This window comes from Oncorhynchus clarkii, chromosome 13, assembly GCF_045791955.1.
Source record: "Oncorhynchus clarkii lewisi isolate Uvic-CL-2024 chromosome 13, UVic_Ocla_1.0, whole genome shotgun sequence".
Lineage (NCBI taxonomy): Eukaryota > Metazoa > Chordata > Actinopteri > Salmoniformes > Salmonidae > Oncorhynchus > Oncorhynchus clarkii.
Window position 1 is genome coordinate 32,094,274 of NC_092159.1, and position 21,542 is coordinate 32,115,815.

Here is a 21,542-nt window from a genome sequence, read left to right on the forward strand (position 1 = left end):
TCAGATTAATTCAGGACTGCAGTAGAGGCTGTTGTGTCTTGTTTTACCAATGTGTTTGTGGCAAGTAAGACAGAGAGTGTAGTTTACACATCGTGATCTCGAGTGCAGGCAGATCTAAACTGTATGAGGGACCTGTTGAAGTCACCTGTCCAGTAGGCGCCGCTCCCAGCTCCCAACAAAGACGATTATGGCAATACTGCTTAAGACCTCTGGTATCTGGTAGTGAAACCATGCTCTGATGTGCTACAATGGATTTACTGACAAGACTTTGTCATGAGCGTATGAAGGATCCTTTATAATACCTTAAGAATAAAATATGTTTTGTCAACTGATATGAAATGGTGCATTTAGTAAGGATCATTATGATATGATTATATGACATTATAAGGGGGTCTTGAAAATGCATTATAACAGCATCATGCAGGCCTTCGTAACACAGGTAACACACAGAGACAAAGCTCAACATAAGGCATGTCATAAACTCTTAAGTTACGTTCTTGTTGATAATATTTTATTTACAATTCATAGAGAAGACTTGAAGCTCATTGTACTGTTTCAGAAATGCTGCTCTGCTTCTGAAACAGCACGCTGAGTTGAACATACATAACCTGCAAGGTCCACACATGTCATTTAATGTCCCCACAAGCCATTCAAGGTCCCTACAAGTCTTCCAGGTCAGATAGTTGTTGCGAAAGCTGGCCATTCCATGGGGCAGCAACTAACTTTCAGAGCCCACCGCTCACTGTTGGCTGCTCAGAATATCTGTGATAATGGTTCAACACAAAAGTCTTACATCCATTCAAGCGGTGTCAACATTATCTCATCCAGTTTCCACTGTTTTCACATTTCAATGTAGAATTGTGCACCATTTGTGTTGGGCGAGAAAAATGACTTTCCTCAACTATGTAAGCAACAAACCCTTTGTCTATCATTGTCAGCATTCTTCTCACAGTCTGGCAAATTATTAGTGATTATGCCTCATCTGTTTGGGAAGGGGCTGGTTAATGGGTTTGCAAAAACTTTGTACTATTTGATTGCCACAACTGAAATTACCAATCGAATCCATCGGATCTCATAGACTGTGGATTACAGTTTTTTTCAATCACTTTGGTGCAATTTTCACAAGTATGTGGTACACAACTCCAAACACAAAAATCGAAACAGATAATGAAAATGGCTCATGTTTCAAAACTTCCAGCATAAATTGATGTCAAATTGATACATTTAGGTAAAAATGTAGACATTTACAGTGTTCAACAGTTATCAAACTATATATGTTAACTAGGCAGTACATAATTGTGGTTCAGTCATTTTGAGCAGTTTGATTAAGTGATAGTTTATAGTATTGTTAACAAATAACAAGAAACTAATATCAAAAGTAAAGTGAATATTGCATTTTGAAAAGCAGATATATATATATTGAATATTTATCTAAATTGAAAAGGTGATTTGGTGCAGTGAACAAGTGACGTTGTGAATTTGTTTGTTGTACTCAGTCAATTAAAAATGTGCTTAAAGTTTTGAAACATGAGCGATTGTGATGATCTGTTTTGATTTTTGTGCTTGTTGCGAAATTTACCACATACTACATACTGAAAATTGTGCCAAAGTGATTGAAAAAAACAACAATTGAAAGTGGTAGTTCAAATGACTATATGGTGAGCCTATCATTATCTGATGTATTGGTGACAAAAAAAATGTGCTTGTGGTATTTGAGGAAAACTTTGATTTTGCATTAATGACTCAGGGGTGAAAGATGTGTGAAACCCCGATGAATGCACAGTCAAAAGTTCTGAACATAAGATAGGGGGCATTACACATGTTATCAGTTTAGAGTTTTGTACTCAAGAGTTTTGAAAATATACCACTTACATCTGAAAAAAAGGGTTCTTGCTTTCAAAGTGATACTAGTATTTTTATACAATGTCCATTTGATTCAATCTTACCAAACCACCAATAAGAAGTATGCCCTTTTCATATATATGGTAATATATACACACATGTTTTATGTGTGTGTGGTATGCCTGTGTGGGTATTTACGTTGTTTCATGTTATTCACTCTCATGTTGTTCTCCATGTCTTGGAGAGAGAGAGAGAGAGAGAGAGACAGCGAGAGAGAGAGAACTAACAATTTGTGTGTGTACTTGTGTACGGGTGTGTAGGTCCATATGTATGTGTGAGTTTGCCTGTGTGCACATACAAACACACATAAATAACACATCATAACACCTGCACCTTCCATAACACCTCGATAAAGGATGACGAGAGTCCACAAAAGAGCAACAAGATTCCCACATCTCACTGAAACACTATGTTGTCATCTCTGGTTTCATAAAAATAAAGCATCTCCTCTTATATTGGTTTTCAGTCAGCAACAAAATGTCCACACCAACAATTCATCCCCCCCCCCCCCCGAATCTACAGGGGCCACTCAATTCTCTCACACTGCTCATACCGCTCATACTGAGGACTCCCGTGCGGTTTTGGAGTGCAGGGCCTTGGTTTGGCTGAGGAAGGGGTAGGTGGTGCTGAGGCAGCCTGATGCCACGGTCAGTCCCAGGCTGACCCAGGCGCAGAAAATGGACCAGCCGTAGCCATGGTCCACGTCGCCGGGCAGTCCGTAGATGAAGGGTGGGTTCCGGGAGAGGTCATAGGAGACGCTGGCGGCGTAGGTGCACAAGGAGATGGTGCAGAAGATCCCTGGAGGGGACAAATTGTAACTTCCAAGATTTTTATTAAAGAGACAATGCAGGATTAAAATAACAAATGACAGGTTAGACAGTTGAAGTAAGATCATGAGGCATTTCTAAGTTATATTCTTCAATGGCTATATATATTATTAATTTAAAAGTTAAAAAAATGGATGTGCCAATCCGGATTGCCGTTCACATGGAACGGAAATTAATGAGTATAACATAAATAAATAAAAAACACAAGTTGAAAGGAAATCTAAAACACAACTGAAATTAAAAATTATCCGCCCTATTGTAATGTTATAAATATGTTATAGGAATGTTTGCATACAACCATAGAAGTAGTTTCCTGTTTGTAGCGATGAGCTATTATGAATGCTTGTGGCATGTTTTATTATGCATATTAACACCTGTCTGTAAGGTATTATGAATGCCTCTGTATCCATTAGGCATTTACAAATTCTGCTAAAAAAAGAGCCTTTACTGTATGTGTTTGATGAACACTTTGGAGGAAGATTTGGACGAGAGAGAGAGTGTAATAACGGAACTGTGAGTCAGGAAGCAGGTGCAGGTGAAAAGTTTAATAAAACAACAAAACCAGAAACGAGACAATTCCATCGGGCTATACGCTGGTACACAAGAATAATACCAACTGGTGAGAAAACATAAGAGAGTGACATATAAAGGGGAAGAAATTATGAAGGTAATGAAGCCCAGGTGTGAATCATAATGATTAACAGGTGCGCGTAATGATGAGTGCTAGGTGTGCGTAATGATGAATCCCAGGACCTGTGGTTAGTATTCTGGCGATGTCGTACGCCGGAGGGGAGGAGCAGGAGAAGATGTGACAGAGAGAGAGATAAAGGGGGAGAAAACTAGAGATATAGAGATAGGTTGCAGTAAAAGAGGCAGAGAGAGACAAAAGTTGAAAGCTGCCATCACAAAGAAACCAACAATGAAAGTGAAAGAGAACCACACACTCTCTATATCTCTCTCGGTCTGTCTCTCTCACACACACACACACACACACACACACACACACACACACACACACACACACACACACACACACACACACACACACACACACACACACACACACACACACACACACACACACACACACACACACACACACACACACACACACACACACACAGGATAGGTAGGTCGTTGGCAATGAAAGCCCTAACACACACACAGGAGAGGTAGGGTGTTGGTAGTTGGCAGGCGTTGTACCTGCCATGAGGAAGAGCAGGCCGGAGACGTGCTGGGTGAGGCTCTCCTCCCAAAAGAAGCCCACTGTGGCCACAATGCTGCCACACAGCAAAACGGCAGCCGCCATCCCCAGGAACCCCGCCGTGATTCGCCGCAAATCTGAGACACACACACATATAAACATAGCACGCACACGCACGCACACACACACACACACACACACAAGCACACATGCACACACACACAGACAAACACAAAGCGTACACACACACACACACACAAGAGCACAAACACGAGTGAAAACATTAGCACACATGCACACACCAACATTTCCATGACAACCGCCCCCTGGTAAACCCGCTCGTGCTGCCCTTCAACAGTCTCCAAACAAACACGGGAAAAAACACAAGTTTTTGTTAGGTAATACTTTTCTTTTGGTCTCCCCTGTCCTACATTTGTTACAACCCTGTCATAAGAATGACATGACGCCTGTCATAACATAAAATGGCCAGCCACGACTGTTAAAAATAGGTGAATTTGAATGATTTCCTTAATGCATCATGACAGCATTGTGCCTTGTTTTCAGTAAACGTTATGGCAAGCATTATGTCACTCAACACACAACAGTTTTATAGTGGGATATGTTGATGGTAATATTCAATTCCTGCAACTTATGATATACTGCAACAACATTATGGCACATTGATCATAAATCACATATCCGATACTTTCCCCAAAAATGTTTAGGCCTACTCTGCATCTCATACATTTGTCAGATCGAGTTGCAGTATCCTAACACAGGATCAAACTCGAGCAGGAAAAACAATGTCAGCGTCCCAAATAACACTGTATGCACTTAATAGGGAACAACTGTGCACTCAAAAGTAGTGCACTTAATAGGGAATAGGGTGCCATTTGGGATGCTACCACTGTCTAAAGATGGCATGCAGACAAAGAAAACCAATCGTATTTTGACTTTGATGAATGTTCTTCCTCAGACTAGTTGTGCAGTAATAATAGACTGTGTGGCGTTAATATGTTTTTCTTGTATGAGCTGACATTTACTTCCTCCCCGTGAACATTTTCCATAACCATGTAGTAATCCACTCATCAGGGGTTGGACATTGGAGTAGGAATACTAGCTTCGAAAGGTTAACTTAACATATTCACCATGTGGGTACAGTAGTAGCCTTATTACAGATCATGGATGTCTGATGAGATCACTAGGGTTGTCTGAAGGTTCTAAAGGTTCCACAGCATGAAGCCAAATTAATATGGAGCACTGGTATTTGGACGTCCACTGTTATTTCATTATCAAACCTAGACACAACAGACAGAACCTTTAGTCTACAGTACTGTATGAAGCATTGAAAAACATTTAAAAAACACACATACAAAACATGTAAATATTTATTTTTAAAAAACACACAATACAAGGGATGAGAAGAGCAAGAACAGTACAAATATTCCCCAATAAATAATGGAAATAATATGGGTAGGGATACAATGCTATTGTTTGAGCAAAGATGGTGGTAGAATTTGCCCCGTAAGATGAAAGTTAGGATCGCTACGTTTTTGCACCAACAACTACCTGGAAAAGCTGATCTTAAAGGACCATAACACTACTCATGACAGACGTCAGACTATCCCACCGCAGACACCAACAGAGAGCAGTTGTGGGGCACCTGGAATCAAACTTCTCACATCACACCAAGGCTATCTATCCATTGTTCAAAATACTTTTTGCTCAGACCCAGCCGGAAATGAGCTAGCATTTTCCACCTCTGGTTCGTTAGGGGAAATGGGGGAAATGAATGGGGAAGGAGTGGGATTTTAGGATAAACACTGAAAATAAGATCTGAAGTTAACACAGGCTTAGGTGATCTTATATGTTTTGTTCTATGAGATAATATCAGTAAGACTGCATGACCTTTATGAATTATAAAGTATTTATGTGCTTTGTGTGCTTGTTTTGATTACATAAATGCTTAAAAATTAGCTGAGGAAGATTATCTCATAGAACGAAATGCATAAGATCTCATAAGCCTGTGGCCTTATACCACAGACCTTATTTTTTTTAAACATTTATCCAACCCCCCCTCCAAAAAAAATATACATTTCCCCATAGGCTTTGGCCAACGATCCATGGTGCAGTTAGCCTCCTTTAGATCCTACATAAAGACACGATGACTATTTCTCTCTATAAAAAACTGCTAGCCATGCAAGAGGTTTATTGCAGGTGGTTGTGGGACGTTCAGTCTGCAATACTTACGTAAGAGATGCCATTCATCTTGCTGAATGGTTCTCGTCAGGTTGAGCGGGATGTTTCGAAGCCGAATGGGCTGAGAGAAATGGTACTTGACAGTTGTGCATCGGTCCGCAATACCTGTGGAGAGAATGGGTTACTAAAAAGCTCTACGTTTTAACATTAGAACGCATTACTTTCGTTACGTACAATCTTTGCCCAACTTGCATATCTTTACTTGCGGTTACCATAATTACATTTAAAAAGGGATTACACTGGATTTTTACCTACAGCCTACTCCACATATTTCAATTGAAAGAAAGTTAGAGAAAAATGTCTTAATTCAAAATAAGATGTCTTGATTGCATGTGTCTTCACACCTCAGAGTTAATACTCGGTGGAAGCACCTGTGGCAGCCATTACAGCTGTGAATAATATTCTACCAGCTTTGCACAACTCTTAGGACAACATACAGTACCAGTCAAAAGTGTGGACACACCTACTTCAAGGGTTTTTCTTTATTTTATTTTTTTACTATTTTCTACATTGTAGAATAATAGTGAAGACATCAAAAATATGAAATAACACATATGGAATCATGTAGTAACCAAAACATATATTTTATATTCTTCAAAGTAGCCACCCTTTGCCTTGATAACAGCTTTGCACACTCTTGGCATTCTCTCAACCAGCTTCATGAGGTAGTCACCTGGAATGCATTTCAATTCAACAAACAGTGAACCATCGTATTCATGCATAAAAAACGAATAAAATAATTGCAAGTTTTAATTCTGTAAAGTTAGTGTGGGAGAGGTGGAAAAAATATTGTTATTGATCAATAATGACAAACCTCCCGACATTGACAACTTAGATGGAAAGCTACTGAGGATGGTAGCTGACTCTAAAACCACTCCTATCTGTCATATCTTTAGTCTGAGCCTAGAGGAAAGTCTTTGCCCTCAGGCCTGGAGGGAAGCCAAAGTTATTCTGCTACCCAATAGTGGTAAAGTGGCCTTTACTGGTTCTAACAGCAGACCTATAAGTTTGCTGCCGGCTCTTAGCAAACTGTTGGAAAAAATTGTGTTTGACCAAATATTTCTCTGTAAACAAATTAACAACATACTTTCAGCATGCTTATAGAGATGGGCACTCAACATGTACTGCACTGACACAAATGACTGATTGGTTGAAAAAAATTGATAGTAAGAAGATAGTGGGAGCTGTACTGTTAGTTTCAGTGCAGCCTTTGATATTATTGACCATAACCTGTTGTTGAAAAAACGCATGTGTTATGAATTTTCAACCTCTGCCATATCGTGGATTCAGAGCTCTCTATCTAATAGAACTCAAAGGGTTTTCTTTAATGGAAGTTCCTCTAATGCCAAACATGTAAAGTGTGGTGTACTGCAGGGCAGCTCTCTAGGCTCTCTACTCTTTTCTATTTTTACCAATGACCTGCCACTGGCATTAAACACAGCATATGTGTCCATGTATGCTGATGATTCAACCACAGATAATAAAGTCACTGAAACCCTTAACAAAGAGTTGCAGTCTGTTTTGGAATGGGTGGCCAGTAATAAACTGGTCCAGAACATCTCTAAAACTAAGAGCATCATTCCCTAGGTTCTAGACCTCAGCTGAATCTGGTAATGAATGGTGTGGCTGTTGAACAATTTGAGGATACTAAATTACTTGGCGTTACCTTAGATTGTAAACTGTCATAGTCAAAACATAAAGATTTAATGGTTGTAAAGATGGAGAGAGGTCTGTCCGTAATAAAGGGATGCTCTGCTTTTTTGACACCACACTCCAGAAAGCAAGTTCTGCAGGCTCTAGTTTTGTCTAATCATAATTATTGTCCATTTGTGTGCTGCAAGGAAAGACGTAGTTAAGCTGCAGCTGGCCCAGAACAGAGAGGCATGTCTTGCTCTTCATTGTAATCAAAGGGCTGATATAATACAATGCATACCAGTCTCTCTTGGCTAAGAGTTGAGAAGAGAATGACTGCATCACTTCTTCTTTTTATAAGAAACATTAATGTTTTGAAAATCCCAAATTGTTTGCATAGTCAACTTACACACAGCTCTGACACACACACTTACCCCACCAAACATACCACCAGGGGTCTTTCACAGTCCCCAAATACAGAACAAATTCAAGAAAGCGTACAGTATTATATAGAGCCATTATTGCATGGAACTCCGTTCCATCTATTGATGCTCAAAAAAACAGCAAACCTGATTTAAAAAACAGATAAAGCCACACCTCACAGCACAATCCCTCTCCTCTATTTGACCTAGATAGTTTGTGTGTATGCATTAATATGTAGGCTACGTGTGCGTTGTTTTAAATGTATGTAGTTCTGTCCTTGAGCTGTTCTTGTCTGTTAATGTTCTGTATTATGCCATGTTAAATGTTTTGTGTGGACTTCAGGTAGAGTAGCTGATGCTTTTGCAACAGCTAATAGGGATCCTAATAAAATACCAAATTGGTGTGCCTTGTTAAAAGTTCATTTGTGGAATTTCTTTCCTTCTTAATGCGTTTACGCCAATCAGTTGTGTTGCGACAAGGTAGGGGTGGTATACAGAAGATAGCCCTATTTGGTAAAAGACCAAGTCCATATTATGGCAAGAACAGCTCAAATAAGCAAGGAGAAACCACAGTCCATCATTACTTTAAGACATGAAGGTCAGTCAATACGTAACATTTCGAAAACTTTGAACGTTTCTTCAAGTGCAGCCGCAAAAACCATCAAGGTCTATGATGAAACTGGCTCTCATGAGGACCGCCACAGGACTGGAAGACCCAGAGTTACCTCTGCTGCTGAGGATAAGTTCATTAGAGTTAACTGCACTTCAGATTGCAGTCCAAATAAATACTTCACGGGGTTCAAGTAACAGACACATCTCAACATCAACTGTTCAGAGGAGACTGCATGAATCAGGCCTTCATGATTGAATTGCTGCAAAGAAACCACTACTAAAGGACACCAATAATAAGAAGAGACTTGCTTGGGCCAAGAAACACGAGAAATGGACATTAGACTGGTGGAAATCTGTCCTTTGGTCTGACGAGTCCAAATTTGAGATTTTTGGTTCCAACCGCTGTGTCTTTGTGAGATTTAGAGTAGATTAATGGATGATCTCCACATGCGTTGTTCCCACCGTGAAGCACGGAGGAAGAGGTGTGATGGTGCTTTGCTGGTGACACTGTTAGTGATTTATTTAGAATTCAAGGCACACTTAACCAGCATGGTGACCACATCATTCTGCAGTGATACACGATCCCATCTCGCTTGCGCTTAGTGGGACTATCATTTGTTTTTCAACAGAACAATGACCCAAAACACACCTCCAGGCTGGGTAAGGGCTATTTGACCAAGGAGAGTGATTGAGTGCTGCATCAGATGACCTGGCCTCCACAATCACCCGACCTGGACCGCAGAGTGAAGGAAAAGCAGCCAACAAGTGCTCAGCATATGTGGGAACTCCTTCAATTTTGTTGAAAAACCATTCCTCATGAAGCTGGTTGAGAGAATGCCAAGAGTGTGCAAAAGCTGTTATCAAGGAAAAGAGAGTTCTACTTTCTACTTTGAAGAATATCCATATAAAATATATTTTGATTTGTTTAACACTTTTTTGGTTTAACACTTTTTTTTTACATGATTCCATATGTGTTATTTCATTGTTTTTATGTCTTCAATATTATTCTACAATGTAGAAAATAGTAAAAATAAAGAAAAACCCTTGAATGAATAGGCGTGTTCAAACTTTTGACTGGTACTGTATATGGCATAATGCCATATTATAATGGTTTATAATCATGTACTGTATAAAAGTTGAATTTAATGTTGAATTTCATAACAGCTTTATGTCACTGATGGTTAACAAAAGCCTTTGTGTCATAAACCAGGCATTTTTATGTGTCAGGTCGCATTGTAAAGGGCCATTGCAATACTCCAAAACATTTTTTACCCTCATTAACTGCCTCAAACTGTGACATTTGAGAGAGCTCTTGTATTTCCATGCAATGGCTCACTTGGTTTGAAAAGGGTAAACACTTTAACATTTACTTGGCTTTGAAGCAACCTATGACTTGGGGTGTCCAGTTTCCCTTACACGAATGGTAGGCCTAGGTCTTCTGTAGAGTTTAATTGGTATAGTAATCAACTATATGCAGGACAAATTCATTTAACTTGGCCTGTGCTGTTGCTTACTTTGTTATTTTTCCAAACTGGGCCGATTTAGACAGGTTCACATAGTGAGTGCTCAGTAAACACTTTATAAGGTACCCTTTCACATTTGTTTATGATGCATTTACAAATGATTAAATAACTGTTATAAGCCATTTAGAAAAATTAACTTTATAAAGGCAACCTATAAAGTGTTACCAAGTTACCTTTGCTGCTGTTACGGTGTCTCTGTATGTGAGCTACTGTAAAATGTTGTCTCTTTCTTGTACGAGAGTACAAGTCCTACGTTGCCGGTGAGAACGTCTGTCCTTATTTCAAGCTGAGCTCCCACAACTTGAATTGGTGGGACAAAATCTAGACAGTTTACCATCGAATGAAGCCCTGATGCTCTTTAAAACAATTTTTTTATTCAAAATCTTAACACACATTCAAAAGCTCTATCATAGGTCTTGTGGTCCACATCTACATAATGCATGGGAACCGCTACCATTTCATACTTGGTAGAAATTATGAAACATCATCATGTGCATATTTGAGCAGGCACTTTGAAGCTGACACATGTGTTTGATCTCTCACTGTGAACGTGAGGCGTGTGAGGCTGCGAGCCGAGCATCTGCATCTCACGCTCAGAGAGTCGGGAGGTTGTTTGTTTATTTACAGTAACCAACACGCCGTGCCTTTGCATAGATATGAGTAGCTCTGCTCGCAATCCCTGACTGTGTCCCAAATGGCACCCTATTCCCTATACACTCTTAGAAAAAAGTATTATTCGACTGTCCCCATAGGAGCACCCTTTTTGGTTCCAGTAGATAGTGATAGTGCTGACGTCATCCACGTATTCCTATGGAAAACTCCCGATTGGCACATGAAGCCAGAAGTATGTTAATTTTAAGCATGCCCTATTGCTAAATGGGTCTGAATGGCACTAAGGATCATAGTGAAAGTGGCTGTCACGAGCAAAGGATCATGGTCGATGTAATCGTTTTCATCCTGCCTGAGAGAGTCAACTGGGAGCATCCTCATATCCCATGATTGGTCTGTGTCAGCACGTGGTCCTGTGTAGTTGTAACGGTTTTTGTCATCTGAGGAAGAGGAATCGGACCAAAGCGCAGCGCGGTAAGTGTTCATGCTTTTTAATGAAACTGAACACTATAGTAAAAATAACAAAGAGAATAACCGAAACAGAAACAGTCCTGTAAAGGTGCAAAACACTAAACAGAAATAAACTACCCACAAAAACCATGTGGAAAGAGGCTACCTAAGTATGGTTCCCAATCAGAGACAATGGTAGACAGTTGTCCCTGATTGAGAACCATACCCGGCCAAAACAAAGAAATACAAAAAAACATAGAAAAAAGAACATAGAATGCCCACCCAAATCACACCCTGACCAAACCAAAATAGAGACATAAAAAGCTCTAAGGTCAGGGCGTGACAGTAGTAGTCAGACTGGATGACTATTTAATTAAATATCTCAATTCGTAACAAACTCTTAAATAATTCACTGTGGGGATCGAACTTGACCATAATAAACTAGGTTGAGGCCAAAACGTCTGTCCCCCCCAAAAAATTTTGGGCCGTTCTGACGATCGTAATTTACATTGGTTTTCTAGGGCTTTTGGCACCACTATGTTGCTTCGCAGTAGCCAACCAGCAGAGCTCGTGACTTCACGCTCCAGACAGGACACTGGGAGCCTGGGTAAAACCCCTTTTTGGTTCCAGGTAGAACCCTTTTGGGTTTTATGTAGAACCCTCTGTGGATATGGTTTTTAAGGGAACCCAAAAAGGTTCTACCTGGAACCAAAAAGGGTTCTTCAAAGGTTTCTCCTATGGGGACAGCCGAAGAACCCTTTTAGGTTCTAGATCGCACTTTTTTTCTAAGAGTGTATAGTGCACTACTTTTGACTATTGCTCTATGAGCCCTGGTCAAAATAAGTGCACTACAGGAAATAAGGTGCCATTTGAGATGCAGCCACTGAGTAAATAAGATGCTCATTGAGGCATTATGCTGCTATTTAGGTCCAAGAAGGTCTAAGAGGCAACTTCTTTGGTATGAGGTTGAGTAGCCTTAGTCTACACACTTAGAAAAATAGGTGCTAAGTAGAACCATACAGGGTTATTTGGTTTGTCCCCCTGGGGAACCCTTTTTGATGCTGAATAGAACCCTTTGCATAGAATTCTATTTAGAACCCTCAATGTAGGGTTCTTCATAGAACCCCCTGTATATGGTTCTACCGAGAACTCTTTGTGAAAGGTTCTGCCTAGAGCCCTCTATGAAGGGTTCTACCAAGAATCATTTTATCATCTAAAGGTTCTTCCTAGAACCATCTATAAATGGTTCTACTGAGAACCCTTTTATCTTCTGAGGGTTCTTCCTAGAACCCTATATGAACGGTTCCACTAGGCTTATTAGCTTTTAAAATCAAATTATTTACGGCAATATTGTGTGTAATATGTGTAATTCCTATTAGAATCCAGACAGAGATAGACAGAGATAGGATATCCAAAAAGTGGAATTGTTAATCATCTGCAACTTGCTTACAGAATGACTGCCAGGGTAGGAAAGATTGAATACTGAGACAACTTCAATCATCTAAATTGAAACAGCAATCTCAGTAATAGGTTAAATAAATCAAATTACTAAGAGATTGGATTAGTTTAGAAAATGGTATGTTATTTATCTCTGTGTAACATAATATTTATCAAGCGATCAATGTACATGCAAAAACACAGATATTACAGTAAAACAAGCAATTCTGAAAATCTCCGTGCAATAGAGCATGCTGCGAAATATTATATACAATGTACAGTGCATTTGGAAAGTATTCAGACCCCTTCCCTTTTTCCACATTTTGATATGTTACAGCCGTATTCTAAAATGGATTGCATTAATTGTTTTCCTTATCAATCTACACACAATACCCCATAACGACAAAGCAAAAACAGGATTTTTTTGCTAAATTGTAAAAAATAAAAAATAAAGTATTCCGACTGTTTGCTATGAGACTCAAAATTTAGCTCAGGTGCATCCTGTTTCCATTGATAATCCTTGAGATGTTTCTACAACTTGATTAGAGTCCACCTGTGGTAAATTCAATTCATTGGACATGATTTGGAAAAGCACACACACAAAAGCACACACCACAGTTGACAGTGCGTGTCAGAACAAAAACAAGCCATGAGGTCAAAGGAATTGTTCGTAGATGTCCGAGACTGGATTGTGTCGAGGCATAGATCTGGGAAAGGGTACCAAAAAACTTCTGCAGCATTGAACGCCCCCAAGAACCTACTGGCCTCCATCATTCCTAAATGTACATTTGGAACCACCAAGACTCTTCCTAGAGCTGGCTGCCCGGCCAAACTGAGCAATCGGGGAGAAGGGCCTTGGTCAGGGAGGTGACCAAGAACCCGATGGTCACTCTGACACAGCTCCAGAGTTCCTCTGTGGAGAACCTTCCAGAAGGACAACCATCTCTGCAGCACTCCACCAATCAGGCCTTTATGGTAGAGTGGCCAGACAGAAGCCACTCTTCAGTAAAAGGCACATGATAGCCTGCCTGGAGCTTGCCAAAAAGGCACCTAAAGGACTCTCAGACCATGAGAAACAAGATTCTCTGGTCTGATGAAACCAAGATTGAACTCTTTGGCCTGAATGCCAAGTGTCACATCTGGAGGAAACCTGGCACCCTCCCTACAGTGAAGCATGATGGTGGCAGCATCACGCTGTGGGGATGTTTTTCAGTGGCAGAGACTGGGAGACTAGTCAGGATCGAGGGAAAGATTAACGAAGCAAAGTACAGAGAGATCCTTGATGAAAACCTGCTCCAGAGCGCTCAGGACCTCAGACTGGGGTGAATGTTCACCTTCCAACAGGACAACGACCCTAAGCACACATTCAAGACAACGAATGAGTGGCTCAGGAACAAGCCTCTGAATGTCCTTGAGTGGCCCAGCCAGGGCCTGGACTTGAACCCGATAAAACATCTCTGGAGTAGAGGTTGACCGATTATGATTTTTCAATGCGGATACTGATACTGATTAATCTGCCGATTTTTTTTATATATATTTGTAATAATGACAATTACAACAATACTGAATGAACAATGAACACTTTTATTTTAACTTAATATAATACATCAATAAAACAATTTAGTCTCAAATAAATAATGAAACATGTTCAATTTTGTTTAAATAATGCAAAAACAAAGTGTTGGAAGAAAGTAAAAGTGCAATATTTGCCATGCAAAAAAAGCTAACGTTTAAGTTCCTTGCTCAGAACATGAGAACATATGAAAGCTGGTGATTCCTTTTAACATGAGTCTTCAATATTCCCAGGTAAGAAGTTTTAGGTTGTAGTGATTATAGGAAAATTTCTCTCTTTACCATTTGTATTTCATATACCTATGACTATTGGATGTTCTAATATGTACTTTAGTATTGCCAGCCTAATCTCGGGAGTTGATAGGCTTTGAAGCCATAAACAGCGCAATGCTTGAAGCATTGCGAAAAGCTGCTGGCAAACTCAGGAAAGTGCTGTTTGAATGAATGCTTATGAGCCTGCTGCTGCCTACCGCAGCTCAGTCACACTGATCTATCAAATCATAGACTTAATTATGATATAATAACACACAGAAATACGAGCCTTAGGTCATAAATATGGTCAAATCCGGAAACTATCATTTCAAAAACAAAATGTTTATTCTTTCAGTGAAATACGGAACCGTTCCGTATTTTATCTAACGGGTGGCATCGCACAACATTGCACAACCTTCAATGTTATGTCATAATTATGTAAAATTCTGGAAAATTACAACGCAAGAGAAGTGACACAATTTCCCTAGGTAATATTGCCTGCTAACATTAATTTATTTTAACTAAATATGCAGGTTTAAAAATATATACTTCTGTGTATTTATTTTAAGAAAGGCATTGATGTTTATGGTTAGGTACATTTGTGCAACGATTGTGCTTTTTTCGCAATGCGCTTTTGTTAAATCATCTCCCGTTTGGCTAAGTTGGCTGTCTTTGTTAGGAAGAAATGGTCTTCACACAGTTCGCAACGAGCCAGGCGGCCCAAACTGCTGCATATACCCTGACTCTGTTGCACAGAACGCAAGAAAAGTGAGACAATTTCCCTTGTTAAAAGAAATTCATGTTAGCAGGCAATATTAACTAAATATGCAGGTTTAAAAATATATAATTGTATATTGATTTTAAGAAAGGCATTGATGTTTATGGTTAGGTACACATTGGGTGCAATGACAGTGCTTTTTTCGCAAATGCGCTTGTTAAATCACCTGTTTGGCGAAGTAGGCTGTGATTCAATGATAAATTAACAGGCACCGCATCGATTATATGCAACGCAGGACAAGCTAGATAAACTAGCAATATCATCAACCATGTGTAGTTAATAACTAGTGATTATGTTAAGATTGATTGTTTTTTATAAGATAAGTTTAATGCTAGCTAGCACCTTACCTTGGCTCCTTGCAGCACTCGCATAACAGGTAGTCAGCCTGCCACGCAGTCTCCTCGTGGAGTGCAATGTAATCGGCCATAATCGGTGTCCAAAAATGCCGATTACCGATTGTAATGAAAACCTGAAATCGGCCCTAATTAATCAGCCTGAAAATAGCTGTGCAGCGATGCTCCCCATCCAACCAGACAGAGATTGAGAGGATCTTCAGAGAAGAATGGGAGAAACTCCCCAAATACAGGTGTGCCAAGCTTGTAGTGTCATATCCAAGAGTCCAAGAGACTCAAGGCTGTAATAGCTGCCAAAGGGTGCTTCAACAAAATACTGAATAAAGGGTGTGAATACTTATGTAAATGTGATAATGTACATTTGCAAAAATGTCTAAAAACCTGCTTTGCTTTGTCATTATGGGGTATTGTGTGTTGATTGATGAGGGAAAAAACGATTTCATCAATTTTAGAATAAGGCTGTAACGTAAAATATGGAAAAAGTCAAGGGCTCTGAATACTTTCCCAATGCACTGTATATGTGGTTCTATGTCGAACCCTTCTTGCCTTCCAAAGAATCATCAAAGAACCCTTTCTTCCAAAAACGGATGTTTTTAGGATGTTAATAGTTCTAGGTAGAACCCTTCGCCTTACAAAGAACCCTTCTTCTGATCAAAACGGTTCTTGGTATAACCCTATCCTTCCGCAAAGAACACTTTTGGAACCCTTTTTTCTAAGAGTGTATATGGGCACAATCCTTCACAGGTATCAAATTAAATCAACATTGACAGAAATCAAAGGGTAGGTGTTGAAGCTTGAGATCCTTCACATGACACCTTATCTGTTTTAAATGCAAGGTGGCAAGTGGGTTTCGGTGACATTTAGCCCCTGGCTTAATCAGGGCGACATTAATCTTGATGGACTGGACACCGTGGGGAACCGATCGACCTTTTGAGTGTCAACCTTAAAAAGACTTTGTAGGGACTTGAACTTCAGCACATTGGGCATGAATTCACCGTATCAGTTTTAGAAAAGGTTTATTCTGGCGTTTCCCTGAAGGAGAAGTCTTTATGGTTGTAGGTAGAACACTTTCAATCAAATGAACCTTTCAGATCCCTTTTTTTCCATAGAGATTATTCTTAAGAACCCTGTAGGGTTCCATGTTGAACACATCGCCGTAGAATAAAAAATGGCTTCAAAGGGGTTTCTTTGTGGGTAAAAAAGGTGCTATCTGTCCCTTCCTGGTAGAACCCTTTTGCTTCCAAGTAAAACCATTTTGGAATCAAAAAGGGTTCTCCTTTGGGTGCAGCCAAAGAACCCTTTTGGGTTCTGTCGTCAATCAACATTTTTGGCTTTTGTAGCCCTATCGATGGCTCTATTGACGATTTAACTGGGATAACAACATAAACAAACATTTCCCAGGCCAGTCTACAACGATTACCACTGTGGGAAAATGAGAGGGAAATAAATGTAAAAATGTTCCTCATAAATTAGCCTACTAATAACTTAAATCATTAGGCTATAATTTCTCAGCGCCCTCATCATGATTCGACAATTATAGAAATAAAAATAGCCTACTAAAGCAAGCCTTTGCAATGAGTTTGAAATGGCAATTCATGTTCCTGGAAATTAGTTTGGGCGTGTATAATCATGAGCCCTTGTGCATATGAGCCCTCATAAACCTTGTTTTGACGCAATGCACGCACGTATGCAGAATCATCACCACAGATGGAGCTACCTCGATTAAAGGAATGAAAAACAGTCCTTGCCTAATAGTCACGGATCATTGACAGCAAATTTCACAACTGTTTTTCTTTTCTTACACTTTTTAGTGTGCACATTAAAACTTACCCTTTGATATGAGTTTATCGATATCTCGGTCCATGCCTTGAAAGTAGCATTTTCTCCACAGTCCAGAATATGTGGAGAACAACGGACGCCCACATTCCGTCTCAAGAATCCCCATCCCCAGTATCGCCCTCCAGTTCTCAAGCAATTCCTCCTCTCTACTCCCGACGTGAATCGGCTTCATAAGCGCCACGTTCCGTTTGGAGTTACCGCTGTCCACAAGAGGCAAGTGGTATATTGGCATCTCCCTGTTTTTCTGGTCGTTAGAATCCGACCCATACTCGTCGCAGTTCTCCTTATGCCTTCTGGTGTCTGTCTCGTACCAATGGTCGGTGAAGATAGCGGTGACCAGCAAGAGTAAAGAGACAACGCTCATGGACAAGCTCAGAGCCGTTGCAAGAGCTTGTTTCTCCATGGTTTGAACATCAGCGCTCGGCGCTATGCGCACAGTTTAGACGTGTTGACAGTCGGACGCCCTTCTTCCAGCACCTGCTATTCCAGTTACTAAGCATTTTTACGCATCCTCTGACCAGCGAGCATGGTCCACAGTCGAGAGCGCATTGGCATTGGCTGCTTCCCACTCGCGGGTTGCTGAAACGGAAGATACAGTAACACAGGTGGATCGGTACGGTGTCCGCAAGCGTGCTGGGTGTGGGCTAAACTCCGCACTTGCCTCTCTGTGGTCGAGATTACTAGTGTTTACCTGCATAAACCACACCACCCCTCTCGCTCTTTCTCTCTCCTCAGCACCTGGACTTGAAGTCGTGTCCTCTAAAACTAAAGGCTCCTCCTATTCACATGGAGAGGGAATGACCATCTCCCGGAGGCGACACACAGCTTGTGTGAGGGAATGTCAAGGTTGTCCTACTCTTTCAAAGTCAGCCATAAAGATGGGTGTCTTTAAGATAAAATAATGGTTTCGTATGACTCCAAGGCTCCAAATGTAACTTAACCCTTGCGTCCTTATTTTGATGAAACATCAACACTCCCAATACAACAAGTAACATGTTACAGTTTGACAATTTTAATGTGTAAAACTTAAATTACTCTCTCTCAGATACACACACATACATGACACACGCGAAACTTGCCAAAACATTTGTCTATGTACCTACCCCTGAATGAAATTAATACTAAATAGAAACCTTGAATCTCCTTTCGAGTGCGGACCAGCTACACAATGTTGGAAGATGCACCTGTTTATGAACGCAATGGTCACACAAACTTTCAAGGAATGATATGAGCCACTACTGCAGTACTCTCTCTCTATATATATCTTACACACACACCCACATATGCACTACCAAACAATTGACTCCCATTCAAAATTATATTTTCACTAACCCCTAACCTAACCTTAATCCTAACCCTAACCCTAACCTTAACCCAAACCCCTAATCCTAAACCAGACCCTAACTCCTAACCCTTAGTCTACCCCCTAACCCTAATTGTAACCCTAAACCTAACCCCTAAGCCTAAAATAACCTTTTTATTTTTGGGGAAGACTGTCGAAAAGTCCCCAATTTTTCTTGTTTTACTATACTTGTGAGGATTTCTGGTCCCCACAAGGATAGTGAAACCAAAAAAAACACACACAAACAATGGACATATCAAAGTGAACTAATGAACGGAGTTCATGAACTGTATATAAAGCTTTCAGGGGACATATCCAAAATGTCAGGATTTTCAACAATCCCCTATCTGTCCCCAAACAAACGATCAATATACATTTCAGCATCATGCTATTGCAATTCTATTCGGTGTCAGTATCAAAGTCTGAATTGAGCTCATAGTGATGAAATAATTGCCATCAAACGAGCATTGGTGAAATGGATTTGTGGGTGTTTACTTGGCTTGTTTGATCTGCGCCTTTGCCTGCTCTAATAATGGCCCATTAAAATGGAGCCTGGATGTGTGCCTGGCATGACAAAAATTACATAAATAAACATGTAAATGGGGATGACAAGGATTGCAATCTGTACTGGTGGAGTGGACATGAGAAAACATTGAGCAATTAAATTGGTACATTTGCTAGGTTAACCAAACTGGTGCAAATTACAAATCAAATGACATTTTATTTGTTACATGCATTGAATATAACCTTAGTGAAATGCTTATTTACAAGCCCTTAACCAACAATGCAGTATTCAGAAAAATAATTGTGTCACGCCCTGACCTTAGAGATCCTTTAAATTCTCCATTTGGTTGGTCGGGGTGTGACTATGTTTATATTTCTTTGTTGGCCGAGTATGGTTTCCAATCAGAGGCAGCTGTCTATCGTTATCTCTAATTGGGGATCATACTTAGGCAGCCCTTTTCCCACCTTCTGTTGTGGGATCTTGTCTTTGTATGTTGCACTCCTAACTTTACGTTCGTTGAGTTGTTTATTGTTTTTGGTGGAACATTTAAAATGAAAGAAAATGTACGCCTACCACGCTGCACCTTGGTCTCATTCCGACGACAGCCGTAACAAATTGTTTAAAAAGTATTTACTAAATAAACAGAAGTTTAAAAAAAAAATGTAAAAGAAGAAAATAGAAAAATATCAAATATTTAAATAGCAACAATAAAATAACAATAACGAGGCTATTTACAGGGGGTGCCGGTACAGAGTCAATGTGCGGGGGCACAGGTTAGGTTGAGATAATTGAGGTAATATGTACATGTAGGTAGAAGTAAAGTGACTATGCATAGATAATAAAAAGAGAGTAGCAGCAGCGTAGAAATGGGGGAGTCAATGCAAATAGTCCGGGTAGCCATTTGATGAGCTGTTCAGGAGTCTTATGGCTTGACTTGGCACTCTGGTAATTTTTAGGGCCTTTGTCTGACACCGCATCGTATAGAGGTCCTGGATGGCAGGAAGCTTGGCCCCAGTGATGTACTGGGCCGTACCAACTACCCTCTGTAGTGCCTTGCGGTCGAAGGCCGACAGTTGCCATACCAGACGGTGATGCTCTCGATAGTGCAGCTGCAGAACTTTTTGAGGATTTGAGGACCCCATGCCAAATATTTTCAGTCTCCTGAGGGGGAATAGGCGTTGTCGTGCCCTCTTCACGACTGTCTTGGTGTGTTTTAACCATGATAGTTTGTTAGTGATGTGAACACCAAGGAACTTGAAGCTCTCAACCTGCTCCACCACAGACCCGTCGATGAGAATGGAGGCGTGCTCGTCCCTCCTTTTCCTGTAGTCCACAATCATCTCCTTTGTCTTGATCACGTTGAGGGAGAGGTTGTTGTCCTGGCACCACACTGCCAGTTCTCTGACCTCCTCCCTATAGGGCTGTCTCATCGTTGTCGGTGATCAGGCCTACCACTGTTATGCTGTTGGCAAACTTAATGATGGTGTTGGAATCGTGCTTGGCCATGCAGTCATGGGTGAACAGGGAGTAGGAGGGGACTGAGCATGCACCAATGAAGGGCCCCCGTATTGAGGATCAGCGTGTCAGATGTGTTGTTACCTACCCTTACCACCTGGGAGCGGCCTGTCAGGAAGTCCAGGATCCAGTTGCAGAATGTTTAGTGTTTAGTCCCAGAGTCCTTAGCTTAGTGATGAGCTTTGAGGGCACTATGGTGTTGAACGCTGAGCTGTAGTCAATTAATAGTATTCTCTCATAGGTGTTCCTTTTGTCCAGGTGTGAATGGGGGTTTCTGGGATAATGGTGTTAATGTGAGCCATGGCCAGCCATTCAAAGCACGTCATGGCTACAGACATGAGTGCTACGGGTCAGTCGTCATTTAGGCAGGTTACCTTAGTGTTCTTAGGCACCGGGACCATGGTGGTCTGCTTGAAACATGTTGGTTGCAAAGTGTATACTAGGAGTCAGGAAGCAAGTACAGGGAGTGAATATTTAATAATTAAATGAAAATGGAACAACACAAGAAA

At 40.5% G+C, this 21,542-nt stretch overlaps 1 protein-coding gene across 1 annotated transcript; it reads right to left on the bottom strand.

Annotated features, from left to right (window-relative positions):
- Positions 1 to 489: 489 nt before the first annotated feature.
- Positions 490 to 18,504, bottom strand: LOC139364539 (transmembrane protein 178A-like). The gene is made up of 4 exons (XM_071101349.1): positions 17,663 to 18,504; positions 6,184 to 6,297; positions 3,933 to 4,070; positions 490 to 2,700 (listed from the first exon to the last, which is right to left on the bottom strand). Exons 1-4 carry the CDS (start codon positions 18,072 to 18,074, stop codon positions 2,459 to 2,461), a joined length of 906 nt encoding a protein of 301 aa, XP_070957450.1. The 5' UTR covers positions 18,075 to 18,504; the 3' UTR covers positions 490 to 2,458.
- Positions 18,505 to 21,542: the final 3,038 nt, after the last annotated feature.

Coding starts and splice junctions, on each gene's coding strand:
- LOC139364539 (XM_071101349.1), bottom strand. CDS start 18,074: ATGGAGAAACAAGCTCTTGCAACGGCTCTGAGCTTGTCCATGAGCGTT. Junction 6,298..17,662: donor CGATAAACTCATATCAAAGG/GTAAGTTTTAAT, acceptor TTCTCTCCACAG/GTATTGCGGACCGATGCACA. Junction 4,071..6,183: donor AGATGAATGGCATCTCTTAC/GTAAGTATTGCA, acceptor TGTGTGTCTCAG/ATTTGCGGCGAATCACGGCG.